The sequence below is a fragment of the Oryzias latipes genome, chromosome 18 (assembly GCF_002234675.1).
Source record: "Oryzias latipes chromosome 18, ASM223467v1".
Classification (NCBI taxonomy): domain Eukaryota; kingdom Metazoa; phylum Chordata; class Actinopteri; order Beloniformes; family Adrianichthyidae; genus Oryzias; species Oryzias latipes.
This window is the reverse complement of record NC_019876.2, coordinates 30,643,838-30,660,788: the sequence shown is the minus strand read 5'-3', so window position 1 is coordinate 30,660,788 and position 16,951 is coordinate 30,643,838. Positions and strand designations below refer to the sequence as shown.

Below are 16,951 nucleotides of genomic sequence, written 5' to 3'. Positions count from 1 at the left end.
GCGGGACGGATGGCGGTCCGAAGTCTCCCGCACAAAGCGCACACGTAACAAAGCATCCTTCCTTCCCCTCAAACACAAAGTCTGTCTGCTCTGCTCAGAGACTCGGTCACTCGGTACACCGGTCCTTTTGACTAATCAGGTGCAGGAGCGACTACTTTTTTCTATTTTGTTAGTTTATTTTTTTATTTTTTTGTTAAAGTCACTTCCCTCAGTTTATACTGGATCATTGCGGATGAGTCATTAGTTGGGAAATAAAATAAATGAAGTAATAAAGTAAAATAATGAATATTAACTATATAATAACGAAAAATACCCCCCCGACGATATCATCTTACTACAAACATCGGCAACTGCCAATTTAGGGGACATCGTCCAACCCTATTCCTGACACGACCTTCTGGATTTATCCGGGTTAGGGACCGGTACAGGGGGACCCTGGCTTGGGTCAGCTCTCACACATACTTATGCACACAAACAAACACATCTCCAGCATGTCATTCAGTCACGTATACTATTTGTGCAAAGGTGAGCTGACACCTGTGCTCAAGTGAGTGTCTGTGGTAGACGCCCGCCAGCGATGAAACTGGAGAAGTCCCCTGTGGCTCTTCAACTTCAAGCAAAAGGAATTTGCCCGCCGGCTAACCCAATGTCAGCCACCCAGACCAGGGCCAGAAGGACCACCATGGGGCCCCCAGTGCCAGCGCAATGAACCAGGTTTCCCCAAAGGGAGACCCGCCTCACGCTCCAGGCAACCACCCAGGAGAGAGAAACGCAGGGGCCACCCCGCCCAAAAGAAAGGTGCCCAAGAGAAGTTGGGGTCCCCGACGAGCATGAGAAAACATGGGCGAACCGGCTCCCACTGTTATGTGCGCGTGTGTCTGTGTTGGCGTGTATAGTGCGACCAGGTGCATGAAGCTTTTTTCTTTACACAACAACAAAAGAATGATGGTAAAAAAAGAACAGTTCCAGCTGAGCCGTCACAATGAACCAGTCCAGCAGGCAAACAGTGGAACCAAACATCTGACCACAGTTTCTACACGGCGTAGCAGTTTGGGAGAAATGACTTCACTGACAGAAAATTCAAGCATTTCTCTGTAGAGCAGATTAATATGGGATCTAGAAAATGAACAGTTCCCATTTCCTCAGGTAGGTCTCTTTAGCAGGACAATGGCGGATATTAATTTTTAAATAAAGTTGGTGGTTTGAAACTCCACACATCTGTGCCCTGTTTTCTGCAGACAAGCCTTCTGGACTCATTTGGGCTTTCTTCTGAAGGGTTCATCTGTGAGGAGCTTTAGCTGCTTCTGTCTGCTGCTGCATTAGAAATGTCTGAAACGGAGATTTGGAGCTGGGAACTGAGGCCAAACACACATCTGTTATATCGTCCGTCCACCCATCCATTTTCTTCCTCTCATCTGGGAGCGGACCACGGGGGCAGACTTACTTCCCTCTCCTCGGCCACTTCCTGCAGCTGCTCTGGGGGAAACCCCCAAGCGTTCCCAGGCCAGCTGAGTGACGCTGTTGTATTGAAACAAACTTTAACAGTAATGGCTCCTTAAAAACGTCACAAATGAAGGGATAAATCTTGGTATTGGGTCTTGAGATGATTTTCCTGCTACAATGACTTCTGCTCAGACTGGCAGTCCCAAAAATGTTCACCTGTTTTCCCTCTTTTTTTAGCCGACATCCACATGTAGTGCAGCAGCTAACTAAACATTTGTGGCCCCGTCTGGAAGAACTGTTATGCTAACAGCTGGTAGTACCAGGCTGCTGATCATCGTCTTTATTAAGCAGAAGTTTGTAAGATACTTTACTTTGGCCGTGGCACAGAGGTAGAGTGGTCAATCTTTGATGGAAATATCACAGGTACAATTCCCACCTTATCAAAGTGTCCTTGGGCGAGACACTGAACCCCCTATTGGTCCTGGTGGTTGTAGGTTGGTGTCAGAGTTAGGCAGCCGAGCCGCCATCAGTGTACTTATGGGTGAACCCGACTGTGACTGCAAAGCGCTGTGGGCCTTGAAGGAGGGCAGAAAAGTGCTATAGAAATCAACTCGTTTCTCTTCTTTTCAGCAACAATTTCAGGTGTAGCTCCTCTTAGTGTACGCTCAGAAGTTTTGGATTCAATCTGCATGGTTTTTCTTCTTCTGCCTAAATGTTGTTAATTAAGGCAAATGAACAACAAAACCAAGTAGGCTATGTCAATGTTTGTCATCCGTCTCTTTTTGGATTATAGTTGCTGCCGTCAGGTAAATAATCTCATCAGGATCTCGATAAATTCTGGTTAGAACTTAACCAGATCCTTTTTACTTTGATAAAAACCCTCTCAATAGCTGTAGGTTAGAAAGCTTCTGCTATTGGCCTGTTAAACCAGTAGAAACAATAACTACAGACACACCTAAACACCCACGGCATGAACGCAACATTCAATTTGATGTTTAATCTGAGTTTGAGATGCTGCATAGCAACGGGGGAGATCAGTGGGTTGGGAGGGTGGATGGGGGGTAGGATCTCCATCTCATAGCCTCTTTAATCAGATTCTGTCTCATTTGCTGCCGGAGCTTCAGGCCTTTCATGCAAGTCTGACTCGCTCACCCCTTAAAACCCCACAAGATCAACAAGTTTTAGGGATTTGTTTCTTTGGAAGCATCAGTCTGGTCTAAAGTTCTTGTAAAACCTGAATACGATTCTCTCCTTCTGATCTTTCCACAGCAGTGGACAGTCACTTGGATAGTGGAGCAAACACATGATGATTGACTGGAAAACAGGCTTTAGTAGAATTCAATACGACACTTTAGAGCTACATGTAAAAGTTCCACCACAGCAAGAAGAAACACACTGCACTGATGCTATATAAAGCTGCATGCATGCATGAGAAATGTGCTGCAGAAACAGCTGATGTTGAGCCAAAGAAACATTAATAAATAACAAAAATATTAAAATGATGTTCTCCTGACCTGAGTAAGAACTGTTTTTTACTTACTCTAAGGCTGGATTCAGGACGGACCCATTTGGTCTGCTTTAAGTGAACCAGAGTTAGTTTCCCCCGATAATCCGGAACAAATTTTTAGTCTGAATACGCCTCTCACCCGCCCCGTCTTTGGATGTGGTCTCGATTCATTTCCAATTGGACTGAGCTTCGGTTCGCTCTGAGATTCCTCAGTCTGAATACAATCCATTCCCAGATTAACTGGATCAAAACGTCCACCATAGCCGGGCATTATGGGATGTAAACAGAGAAGGAATGAAGCAACCACAACCATGAGACACAGGAACTCACTAAGATGTGATCAGATGAATGCAAGCTCATCAAAACAACTTTTAATGCGATCCACATTACTTGTTTTCCCAACAATCTACACGTCATAAACATTTATCAGCGTTCTTTCTTAGCCGTCGTCTCCTCAGTAACCGCCCTGCAGCACAACTGCATTTTGATCTGTTACTGCAACACAATGTCACAATTTAAATAAAAATATATTATAATGAAGCTTTTCACAGCAATAATTAAGTTAGATTAAAAAAGGATTAATTAGATCAATACTTAGTAACATTCTGAGCAAATACTCTGAGTCCAGCTCCATAGATTAGATTATATTACTCCATAGATTAGAGCATAGGGATCAGAGGATCTGCCCTCCAGTGGTTTAAATCCTATTTATCCAATAGGTACCACTTTGTTAATGTAAATGGACATTCCTCTCGGGGCAATCGAGTCAACTATGGAGTCCCACAGGGCTCAGTCTTGGGACCGATCCTATTTACGCTTTATATGCTACCCCTAGGAAACATAATCAGGAAACACAGCATTAATTTTCATTGTTATGGCGACGATACGCAGTTGTATTTATCCATGAAGCCTGACCAGAATGACCAGATAGAGAAACTGAACGCCTGCATCAGAGACATCAAGACCTGGATGACAATTAATTACCTCCTCTTGAACCCAGAAAAAACTGAGGTCATTATACTTGGTCCTAAAAACCTCAGAGATGCTCTGTCTGCTCAGATAGTCTCCCTGGATGGCATAAGTATAGCCCCTAATTCCACAGTTAGAAACCTTGGGGTTTTATTTGACCAGGATTTATCATTTAAGGCTCACATATCTCAGGCGTGTAGAACTGCCTTTTTTCACCTGCGGAATATTGCTAAGATCAGAAATATACTTTCTAAGAGTGATGCTGAAAAACTCATCCATGCATTTGTTACGTCGAGGCTGGATTACTGTAACTCCTTGTTAGCAGCGTGTCCTAAGAGTTCCTTAAGAAGTCTCCAGCTTGTTCAGAACGCAGCAGCTAGATTGTTAGCAGGAACTAGCAGAAGAGATCACATCACTCCTGTGTTAGTTTCACTTCACTGGATCCCAGTTGATTCTAGAATCCAGTTCAAGATCCTCCTGTTAACCTATAAGGCCTTACATGGACTGGCCCCGTCCTATATTAAGGACCTCATAGTCCCTTACCATCCAATGAGAACACTTCGCTCGCAAAATGCAGGACTGCTTGTGGTTCCTAGAATTAGTAAAAGTACGGTTGGAGGTAGAGCGTTTAGCCACCAAGCCCCTGTTTTATGGAATAAACTCCCAGCTCATGGAAGAGACAAAGTTTCTACATTCAGAGTTAATGTTTGTGGTCCTGGTCCTGTACCTCGCCGTGGATCCTGCCTCTGGCTTGTCTGGCGCCCCTAGCTGTCCCCCCACTCATCTGGATGAAGCTCGTCTGCTGGACTTTATATATGTAGTTGTAGATTTAGATAAGTTAATTCTTCTCTATGAGTTCTGGTAAATCGCCTGTCCGTCCTGGGGGAGGATCCCTCATTCATGTGGGCACCCCTGAGGTTTCTTCGTTTTTTCCAGAATCCGTTTTTTTAGGAGTTTTTCCTTACAGAGAAGGGGGGGGTCTAAGGGCAGGAATGTCCAGTTTAGTTTAGTTTAGCCATCACCTATTGAATTTTAGAACTGATTTTATGTTTTGTACAATTAGTGAAGCCCATTGAGACAACTGTGTTGTAATGGGCTAAATAAAAGAAACTGAATTGAATTTAATTAATAAATGACAGGTTATAATCAATGAAGAACATTCTATGTGTGGCGTGACAGCACTAGTGAAAACAACGACAGGCCTTTGTTAGAAAGCTCCACAGAGCTTTCCCCTTCATCCTCAAGAGTGGAGAATTAAGACAGGCCAAAAGGCCGAACACTTCAGCCAAAAACAGCACCGGTTCAGCGCCAAAAGTCCACGAACTTGGGCTTTCCTTTTTAAGTATATGTGTGTGTGGGGGGTGGGGGGCAGAAGTTCAGAAAACCTCTGAGAAGAGAGCTGCTCCACCTGATTTTACAGCTTCTATTTGAAGCAAATCCACAGACACAATTAGAGTCTCATTCCTAAGAAAACACTGCCTCAGAGCTCTTTCCATAAATCCTCTTAGACAAACATCATTAACTGAGTTTTGAGAGGAAATATGCAAAGGAACATTAACTCAGATAAGCTCTGGAAGCACATGGAGGATGAAGCAAAGCATCAGCGTTAAGACACCTTTGACTGACGGCGGTCTTCTTACCTTTTGGGGTCTTCTAGGACTTCACTAAGCTCCTCGTGTTCCATGTGAAACACACCAGAGAAGGAATTCTGGAAAAAGGAGGAGAGTTGTCAGAAACAGGAATGATGAATGTGGGAGGTGTCTGTTCTGAAGTCTGAATCATGAAAACGTTTGTTCACAGCTGTAGGTCGGCACAGTTCTGAACCAGCGTCCTCCATCCAGCCACTTAGGCTGTTTCAACAAAGCCCCCAAAGGTTTCTGTGGGCAGATTCTGAGGATGCTGAAAGCCACTTCTATGCATGCAAAAAGGATGTTGATCTATTACCATCCAGCTTTGCCAAAAGCTGAGTTTATTTCAACATTCCAGAGCTCCTTTCGACTTTCCCCCTTATAGGGACTTGTTTTCTCTCAACCTGCACTCCCAGGGCCCCACAAAAAACCCTTTTTCCTTTTTTAAGAGGTGAGGCCTAGATGTTAAAGCTGTACTAGGCTACTCTGCCCCCATTTCTGTGCACATGTGCTCCCTCCCTTTAAGCTTCATGGGATTAGTTCATCCTGATGTATCTGGTTTTAGTGCAATAAAGTTGATTTAAACAGAAAAAGGACCCAGCAGTGTTATGACATTTTATAGTCACTGGCAATTGAGAAGGTTTATAACAGGATGAGATGCAGTAATGGAGTTTTTCAGGATTCCTGTCTGCAGCAAGAAAGACAATGCCAAGAGTGCAAAGCAGGAATCAAAGCAAAACGTGGCTACTTTGAAGAGCTTACAATGTGACATTGTAATTATATACCTAACTTTTTTGTTAGGTATATAATTCCACATGTGTTAATTCACAGTTTTGATGCCTTTGGTGTGAATCTACAATTTTCATAGTCATGAAAATACAGAAAACTCTTTGAATGAGGAGGTGTGTCCAAACTTTGGTCTGTACTGTACACCAAACTTCCAAATGGATAAATCTGTTATCAGTCACCAATTGAAGTCTGTACAAAACAGAAAGATGAAGACAATCTGTCAGAACGATTCTCTAAACAAATAAAAAGTTGTCTAAAGTCTAATATTTTTCAATGAACATTGATAAATATGACCCAATGGCACATAACCGTTTTCAAAACTCCACAGCAATATTGTAATTAATGTTACGATTTCATTTGTCAGACAGAACTATTTGCATTAAAGACCCACTTTAATGAAAAATGTGTTTAACGTGTTCTAACATGATGGAGGACACAGTATATTAAGAAAATGAAGAATCAAACTGCGTTTGTAAAGTCCCGTTAGTTGTCACACACCTAAGAGAATGACTTATTTCTCTGATTTTGACCCTTCCCCTGGGGGACCGGTGAGCTGGAGACAGGATTAACCCCCCCAATTCAACCCCTAATGCAGAGTGTCAAGCAAGGAGGCTTTGGGTCCCATTTTTAGACTTTTGGTTTGAACTCATGACATTTCAGTCACAGGGCGGACTCTCTAGCACAGGGGTTGTGAACCTTTTTGGCCAAGAGAGCCATAAACGCCACATATTTTTAAATGTAATTTCGAAAGAGCCATTCAATAATGTAGTGTCTCTTTCCCACACTGAGGCACGGAGACTTAACCTCTTTTAAGGTTCTTTATTCTGGTTACTGTAGACCGCAGCAAACGCCGTACAACTAATTCATCAACTCCTGAATCTCTCCTGCCGAGACGAGACGAGACGAGAGCGCTTCTCCCAACTTTATATCCCCCCCCCTCCCGCTCCAGCCCTCCCATTTCCCTTATTCGGCCCATAGCTGAACCCCATTGGTCCAAACTACCTAACAACAGGCTGAGCGACAGAACTGAGAGCCAATCAGATCTCTGCTTGATGCGTTTAATGAACTCCAGAACTTTTAACGCGGCCCAACAGCCAAGTTAAACTCAGTCCGCGACAATATGTTTAAAACTAAATATACAAATGAATGTGTGCATTTGATTTAATTTCAACATTTTTAAAGTACAATAAGTCTGTGGATTCTTTTTAATAACATTGTTATGCTGTTGCTAATAAATGATGAGTATTTCTCGTGGTAGTTTTGCTGATGGTCTAGTCTGGTTGATACGTGGTGAGTTTCTGCTTCATGCAGCCGTTGAGACTTTAAACGTCATCGTAGGTCTGAATGTTCTGTAGATGTGACAAAGACTGATCACATGCAGACCTGGAGTCAAACACACACTCACACGCTGCAGTGAGTGACGGGCAGCGGGTTTTACGTTTTTATAATCCCTGCGCGATTCACCTGCTGTCCCCCCACCCCCACCCTCTGCTTTCTCCCTCACACATCCCGTCTCCGCATCTGCGCGCTCTTTCTCAGAGACGGGAGCGCGCAGTTTTAGGCACGTCAATTCACAGGTTTCCGGCTGGTACAAACTCTGTGAAATAATAGATAATAGTAACTGATAGCGCTGGCGCAGATTTCTCTCTCTAAGCACTGCTACTACTGCGCGCCTCTGGCATCGCATCGCGCCCGAGAAGGACTGGTCTAATGAAAAAAAGTATAATTAAAGATTTGTCTGCGAGCCACATGTGACCGACCCCTGCTCTAGCACAAGGCCACTGATCTGGTTCCAAGTATTTCTTAATTCAAATCATGGTGGATCAGGAGCAGACAAAAAACGCTGTTGAAAAAAGACGGTAGTAGCGACATAGCTGCTAAATCAGAATCAGAATCAGAAATTCTTTATTGATCCCACACATGGGAAATTTGGAAAAATGGGCGGGCCAAAGTCTCCATGCTCCGCCCCTTTCTGATCATCCACCTGCAGACAAACAGATCCATGAACATCTTTGTATTTCTGGTCTGAGCTGGAATCTGGATCAGAACTGGACGGATGGACGGATCTGATATTATTGCTGTTTTTGTTGTACCACTAATGTTAGGTTGGGGGGGTGAGGCGCTGTAAGCTAGAGAGAGAGAGTGTAAACACAGGGATGATGGGAAATGAGCTCAGCCTTACTTCCACGCCAACAGTCCCGCCCACAACTGGTGAATTTCAACTGAACTCCTGACGTAGAATCTGTTTTAGAGAACCACAGTTTTTCCGTTTTGGTTTAAAGCTGCATAAATCATTACAAAACCACAGGGAAGGCGGTGAAAATAGATTGGAGTGGAACTTTAGAGCAGGTGATGCTTTTCTGTTCTTCATGCATTAATGCTGATGAAAAATTCTGTTGTTCAAAGAAAAATCAATCTTTCTGTCAAGAGGAACAACCTCAGAACTGCTGAATCGGGGATTATTCTCATGTGACCCGGTTTTTAACTTTTAACTTTAAATTTTTAACAGCTGGGCAAACAGATGAGAGCTGAAGGCCTCTTGTGTTTGACATATTTTACTTTAACAACAGGGGTTATGAATCTTCAGACAAACCAAAGGTATGTCTGAATAAACCCCTTTTGGAATTGAGGCCAAAATTTATTCATTTGAATCATATTTGAAAATCTTTGGTGTTGGACCGGACGGAAAAGGAAAGGAGGGAGGAAGAGAGAGGGATGTTAGAGAGAGGGGGGGATAGGAGGGTGATCATAGGAGGGGGGGTAAGACCATGAAGCAGCATAAAACAACAAGTTGCTGGATGGTTTTACTCATTAAATAGCATAACAGGTGTATACTTTTATAGAGCTTTACAGTCACAGTCCCATTCACCCAGCCACACACACAGTCACACACTGGTGGCAACTCCACTGCCGAACACTGGCACCAACATTCCACCAGAGGCAAGGTGGGGTTCAGTGTCTTGCCCAAGGACACTTTGACTAACGGGTCGACCGCCCTACCGCTGCACCACGGCCACCCCACATTACAGTAATGTTCAGATGTAATACAAGTCTATAAGGGCGGGGCCTGTCCACACACACCCAAATGCCAGAAACACACCTGATGGCTCCAAATATATTCCCATGTCAACATGTACACAATATAAACTCTGTTCACACTCATACTTATGCCGTCAAACCAACTAGTGTGAAATATTTCATTCAATCACACAAAATATTAGTGCAAAGGTGAGCATCAGCTGTGCTCAAGTGAGTGTTCATGTTCCTCTAAAATGGATGATGGAATGTAAAAAGAAGGGAGAGTGTCCAGCCATCCCCACACCAAGACCCCCGCTGCAGCAGCAGAAGCAGCCAGAACCCCCCAACGCCACACGGCAGCAGGCAGAGAACAACCGTCCCCCAGGTGACCATATCCGCCGCCCAGGCCGGGGCCAGCAGGACCACTACGGGGGCCCCCCAGAGCCTGAGAGCAGGGGGGGACAGAGAATGCTCTGGCTCAACAAGGAGAGCAGCCCCCCTCTCGCGCAGGGAGGGCCCAACGCAAGGCCTCCATGCATCTATCCAACATGCAACACCGATGCAGCACTGATGCATCTATGCAACATGCAGCTTCTTCACTGGACGTCACTTAACAACAGTTAAGAAGCAAGGAGATATTGCAACTTCTGATTCTGCTCCAAACGAAGTACACACCTGGAAACATCTGTTTAACAGCTACAGTTGGCGTTTTAGCCACACTTTTGCCTCCACTGTCAGACACAGCGAAGCACGGACCAGAAATTCACAGCAGCTTTTCATCCAAAAACTGTAAAACTTTAAACATGTTTGAAGGTTTCTTCAGGAGCAGCCGGTTGATCTGTTGTGGAAAGGTTTATGTCGCCGTTTTCAGCTGGCTGATGTAAACACGGCACTCAAGAGAAACATCTTCATGTTTGGGTACAGAGCTGTTCAGGATCCAACCTCCACCAAAACACAGCGACACAATTATGACAACGATTATAACAACACAATATGAGCAGGAACACTGCAGTCGCTCTCCTTTGTGACTGCGCTGTACAGCAGCTGCTCCTAAAAAGACGAAACTTCAAAAAGGAGGCTAACAGCTGAGAAATGCAGCACTGATCGTCACAGTTTGGTTTGAATTAAAAAGTGAGATTTGTAACTGAGCTACAACTTTTAGGAGCTTCAAAAACAAAGTCTTATGGAAAATGTCTGAATGACGAAAGGAAGTGATGAAAATGCTTCATTTAAAAAAAATTTAAAGCTGGATGCCATAAACATGATTGGGAGTTCTATCCTTAATAGAGGTCCAATTCAAACTAGGGTTTGTTTTCGGGGCTTTTCCAAAAAATCAAGTACGCTGACATTATTTCCACATCTGACTAGATTGGACTTGGTAACAGCACAGGTCCACCAGGACAGCCGTCTATTAGTTATTGTAAATGACGTTCATCTCCTAGACGTCTACTGGACATCTGACACATCTCTGCTATATTACTGTATTAGAGGTCTACCAATAGTGTTCTGATGGAAATCTGCATGTAGAGGTCTACTACACAGCTACCTGAAGGCATCTACTCTGGAGATACTTTTAGACGTATATTACAGGACATCTCTTGAAATTCAATAAATGAAATTTTCCATCCATCAGCCTGTTTTTTACAGAGGGCTCCTGTAGTCTGTCCGGTGTGCCGGGATAGTGAGCAGCATAGTTAGCTTTCTGTTTATGTGGAAGCGATGCTGTTTCAGCCTCTTTATTTGTTTTAGTTACAATAAATAATTACAAGTACCGCCAGCTTTGGAGTTGCACCTCCATTTTTGGGCCGGTCCCCTTCTTCCTACAGCAGCTGTAGTGACAAGGCTAGGGATGGGTATCGTTAAGGTTTTAACGGTACTACTACTCTTATTGTTATTGCTTATACATAAGGTATTTTAACGATACTCTTATCGATACTGTTTGAGGAGAAATATAAATGAATAAAAAATTAAGAACAGAAAGTGTTTTATTTCCTCATTATGCAACAACAAGGTTTTTTTAACAAAACATTTTACTTTATACATTTTCCAACTTGAAAAGTAAAATACATGAAAAAATAAGAAAGTAGAAAAAAAGAAAAATAAACAGCAATGTTTTGACATATTGCTGTCATGATGTAAATATAAAACAAATTAAATAAATGTTTGAGTTCATAAAATCATCCCAGAGAAAGTCTCTGCTTCAACTCCTGCAGTGAAAGCTGCGTCTGAATCTGACGCCCGTGTTTCCATCTCTCTGACAGTCAGAAGCCAAAGCCCCTCCCCCGCCTGTCTACCTGCTTTTCCTCTTTACCTGTTCATATCCTCTGCAGCAGAGAGTCGTTTTTCCCCGCCCCCCTCACTGTATTCTACACAGAGAGCACAAAATACGGTCATCATGGCAGCAGGTTGACACGATAGTCGGGGCGCTCTGGCGCAGATTTCATTAATTTGGGGCTGCCGCTTTGTCCCTCTGCTGTTGTTTTAGGTTTGAATAAATGATTAGAAACTCAAACAAAGCTGATTCTTTTTTGGATGTTTCTCTTTGCAGAAGTGCAGCTAACCCACCGGCCTGGCCATTTTTTCACAGCAGTTGCTTTGTATGGACTAAATCCAACCCAAAGTGTGTTTTCCTGTTACATCATTCAGTAAAGTGGAGGTTTTTTTCGATTATACTGTAAAAATGATTAAACAAAACCTAAGATTTAATAATATTAAAGGTCCCATCTGGGCTCTGTTTGACATAATTATCATGCTGCCATAATGACTGCATCATCAGGCTTTATTGTTGGCATTTTGTAAGAGGACTGGATTCATTGTGGAACATATCTGGACGTCTCTGTTTGCTGATTTTCTGCTTCTAGTCCTCTGAGACCAGAATGGTTCAGATGAACAGTCAGACATTGGTTTAAAACCACCAACAGGTTTATCTAAAGCTGCACCAACAGCTTCAAACAGACATCCTTCAGTATTTTTCCACCAGCAGGCTGAGCATCAAAGACTTGATTGGCCTTCATCATCAGAGACCTGTGATGATGACTGTGATGATGCTCACACAGAGTCTGTTCTAGTGCCAATCATTTACTGGCAAAATGGCGCCGAAATGGCGAGCCTGAAGTCAGTGCGGACCGAAGCCCGCCCACTGCCATGGGTCTGAAAGAGGGAGGTGGACGGCAGGAGGAGCCTGTGTGGGCGTGTACTCACCATTGACTCTTCATCAGCGATGAAGACCGTGCATGCCTGCGCCTGCATGAACGACAAGATGGTTCCGGCAATCTTCCGCAGTAAAACCTCCAAGCACTGCTGCTCTTCAAAGATCAGAGTAGCCAGGTCCAACAGCACCTGCAGACGCACACGGATACGCACACCCACACACACACTGTTAAAGAACGGATCCGGCCGACCCTGCTGGTGAGGAGTGACGGACCACACTCACCCGATTGCGCTTGTTTTCCAGCTGGGACGTCTCGTAGAGCTGGGCATTGTGCAGGACGATCCCAGAGAAGGCCAGATAGGCGGAGAAGTCCTGTTTGAGAAGGAAACTTCTAAACCGAATGTGAGAAGAACAGAGAGGCAAGAAAAAGAGCGGCACTGATGGTTGGACAGATAAAGAAAAGAAGCTTTTTAAGTTTGCTCTGGACAGCTGTGTCTGAGAATGTCCCTCTGACATGATGATGACGTGCTGACAGAGTTTCAGTGACGCAGGGGCCGACTTAACATCAGGCAAAGGCAGGCGATCGCCTGGGGGCCCCATCACGCCAGGGGCCCCGAGCTGAACACTTAATAAAAGCATCTAAGCATAAAATTTACGCCTATAACTTTTTCTTTTTAAAAACGGCCCAAATCACTGAACTGGTCTAATTGATCATGTAAGGGTTTGGTCCTCCCCGTACGGTGGCCCAGAAGGGTCACAACATAATAATAATAACTCACAAAAAATGTGTTGTGTTGTGAGTTATTGTGTTGTGACCAATTATAGTGTGTTTTTTGTGTTGTGTCGTGAAATCTAAAGTGTTGTGTTGTGACCCTTCTGGGCCACCGTATCCCCGTCCTTCTGCAGCAATGGTAAGTTCCAGTCTACAGCAGGTCCAGGGACTCCCAAGTTGGCGAGCCGGGGCAGCATCTCCAGACTGGGCGGTTTTTATTCTGACATTTGCTTTAGGTGGACGGACATCATTTGGGCGGGTTTGGGACCGGTTCTGGAGGTTTGGGTTCCTGTTGAAACACGTTTCAAGCAGGAAAGTGCGGTCTGGCAGTGCTTCACCTGTCGTCTTCCTCACCTGCCGTCATGAGATGTAAAGCCGACTGATAATAACATAGATATGTGTTCACACTAACCTGTTCCATAGATTAAATCTATACGTTTAATTCTAATCGTTTTTATCCTATAAATTGTTATTTTGTGTATTTCCTGTTTAACTCCAGGCTGGAGCTCTGCACACCAGAGATTACCCAATCCTGAGTGAAGTCGGGTTGGTGGTTCCTTTAGTTTACTCAGCGTATGATGATAATAATGTAAAGCTTATTATTATTTTTTATACTCTAGACATGTTTATTCCATGTCCTCTCTTTCTATATGATAGGTCGTGTATTTCCCTTCAGATCGGACGTGAAGCAGAAAAACAACTGAGCTTTTCTGATATTAACAGAAACAACAGATGGTTTGTTTTATGAATGCTTAGATAAGTCTTTGGAGGATTTTTACAATTGGTGTAAATTTCCTTTATTTATTTTTTTTACTTGTCCTTCATTTATACTCCAGAAAAGTGCTCATGTGCTTTTGCTGATCACGGTTTCACCCTGATCCCAGTCATGACACCATCCCAGGTTCTTCAAATGCGTCTGGATGAGCATTAATGCAGTTTTAGGCAGAGAGGGCTGAGATCACGGCAGAGGAAACCAGACAGGAAGATGTTAGCAGGTTTCTAACCTTTTGGTCCTGCTCTGTGAAGGCGCCGTCTTCCCCACATGTCTTGTTAATCGCTTGTGCCACCCCAACAACCTGTGGATGAAACAAAGATGGCAGAAAAAGCAACTCAGAGCGGCTTCGGCTTCACTTCTTTAAGCCTGAGTCTCATTCAGCCTTGACCTCTGGGGGGAGAAATTGTTGGGTCCATGGAGGGTCGTGGAGAGGAGCAGTCCCCTCTTCAGGGGAGCACAGCTCTGTCTTGCAGTTCCCTTGAAGCTCATACAGCCATCTTAAGGGACTTCATGAAAATGGATCGTACCATTGCTGTGCGTGTGGTGAGGGTTTTTGTAAGGATACTGGAAGTAGCACACAACACGAGTGATGGGGGATGCTGTCGTATGGCTTCCTTACGCCACACTCTACTCGTTAGTAAGGTGTGTGTAGGTGTGTGTTCTAGCTACTTACTGACCACACATAAATGCTGCACGGGGTGTGCAGGTGATCTATAAGTGTTCATAGTACCCCCGGAAGATGCCCCCACAAACTGGTATGACTGTCTAATAACCAAATCTAACAGTCAGGCGGTGTACAAGAAACATGCGCTAATCCCGTGGACAGTGCTAACAGGCTCCCTGTGAAATGTGCAGGATTTAGGGGGGGGGTTGGAAAAAATGGAAAATCCTTACAACACACCTGTGCCTCACCTGCCTCTCCCTTATTTACCCATTCATGTTGCTAAGTGTTCGCTACAACCTTGAGTGGCGCTGTATGGTGTTGGTTATGGCCTATAATAACCACAAAGAGACCTAAAACATATCACGTCTCCGTGTCTCAGTGTGGGAAAGAGATGCTATCATCCTTAAAGTTTCACTTCATATGTTTCCCATCATGCAAAAGGTTCTAGTGTTTAAAAGAAGCGACTGGTCCAGAAGTGAAGTTTTCCAGAACAGCTCCTGAGAAGCTTTGGATCTTTGAGTTCTTCTGCTGCTTCCCTCTGAGACCGAGAGCAGGATGCTGGAGCCGGCCTCACCTCTCCTCTGTGGTTTTTGATGGGCAGGCAGAGGATGCTCTGGGTTTTGTATCCTGTGATCAGGTCTACCTCTGCATTAAATCTGGGGTCCTGGGGAGACACAAAAACACTCGTGAGCCTGTTTGTTTTCAGGAAGATGGACATTTGTGGCATAGTGCTCTACAGCCGTTTTTGGTGTGAAGTGGGAATCCTGGCATTGTTCTTTATTGAAAGGAGGGCCAGTCCAGCAGCAGACTGAAGGGCCACTCGTCTGAATGTCAGACAACATACAGAGAGCTGCACAGCTGCTTAATCAACATTTCATAAAGCGCACCAAACATGTCAGGAATATCTCAGGATGTAATTTGCATAAAAACCTTGGTCAAAAAAAAAATCTGCGAAAAACTCAAGACTTTGGTCTAATTCCAGCCACACAGAGACCAAGTTCAGGAGGACAAACGTCCTCACAAAGCACATAAACCCCTCCTGGATCAAAGAAGCTTTTACTTTTTTTAAGTGTCCTCCCCCTGGCGGCTCTCCCACCCACCACCTGATCTTTAAACATTCGGACTCTCCCTGTCCCTTCCCATCATGCTCCAAAAATAAAGACAACAAACATTATTAGCACAGGATTGTTTAGAACTTTTAGGATTTGTTCTGTCAGTGTTCTGTCCCTGCCTTCACTGTACCCAACACCATCACCTGTCCAGCTGCCTTACAGTACATCACCTGTCTACCAGCAGTATGTCACCTGTCTAGAAGCAGTACATCACCTGTCTACCAGCAGTATGTCACCTGTCTAGAAGCAGTATATCACCTGTCATGTGGATAGTTTGTTGGTCTATTGTCAGCTCTCAGCCCCCCGTCTCACTTTTTCTTCTTTCTTCTCTTTGATCTGCCGCTGCTCGGTCACTGCTGTCGCTCTGAAGGAAACCTGAAATGCTGCCTTCTCTGGACCATGAGACGTACTCTGCTGTCAGACTAGGGCTGCAGCTATCGATTCTTTTTGTAATCGATTAATCTAGCACTTAATCGATCGATTAATCGAGTAATCGGATAAAACGATTTGTGTGTGTTTTTGAACAACCAAAACAAATAATGCACAACAAAAATGATGTGGCTGTAAAATGAACAAGCATTTGGCTTTTATTTCTCAACAGAGGTATTTATTTCCAAGTCCAAAAGTTTGGCTCCAAAAGTTAAGTGCCAAGTTGGCATTACCAACAGCAATTATAGAACAATGTACAGTTAAGTGAACTTACTGTAACATGTATAACATGTATTGTAAAACTAATATGAATATAAACTTAGTTTTTTGTCTTCTTAATACACAACATTACAAGAAATGGATTGCACCATCTGCAAATTTAGTTTAGTTAACCTGAGAAAAAAAATGAATATAAAATATCAAGGCAAACAGGTACACAATGTATAAAATATATAAAAGAATTATGTAAATAAAACAATTATAAACAATTGTAAATAATAAGCTGTAATCTCAAAACAAACATCAAAATGTACGAGTGTGTGTGTGTGTGTGAGTGTGTGAGAGTGTGAGAGAGAAAGATTTCAGATTGATTCTACAACAGCTTATAGTTGCAATGGAGAAACGTCAACATATCCACACGCTCAGCACTTAGGCTTAACCTGCGTTTTGAGGCAATGTTCCCAGCATCAGAGAA

At 43.7% G+C, this 16,951-nt stretch overlaps 1 protein-coding gene across 4 annotated transcripts in view; it reads right to left on the bottom strand.

The window, feature by feature from the left end:
• The window catches only part of pde5a (phosphodiesterase 5A), a 149,818-nt gene that overhangs the window by 39,477 nt on the left and 93,390 nt on the right, over nt 1-16,951 (bottom strand). For all 4 annotated transcript variants that reach the window (XM_023965935.1, XM_023965934.1, XM_023965932.1 and 1 more), the window contains exons 4-8: nt 15,291-15,380; nt 14,282-14,353; nt 12,788-12,877; nt 12,556-12,693; nt 5,560-5,627 (exon numbers count right to left, since the gene is read on the bottom strand). In XM_023965935.1, the coding sequence (XP_023821703.1) occupies nt 5,560-5,627; nt 12,556-12,693; nt 12,788-12,877; nt 14,282-14,353; nt 15,291-15,380 (458 nt within the window). The remainder of the gene's footprint in view (nt 1-5,559; nt 5,628-12,555; nt 12,694-12,787; nt 12,878-14,281; nt 14,354-15,290; nt 15,381-16,951) is intronic.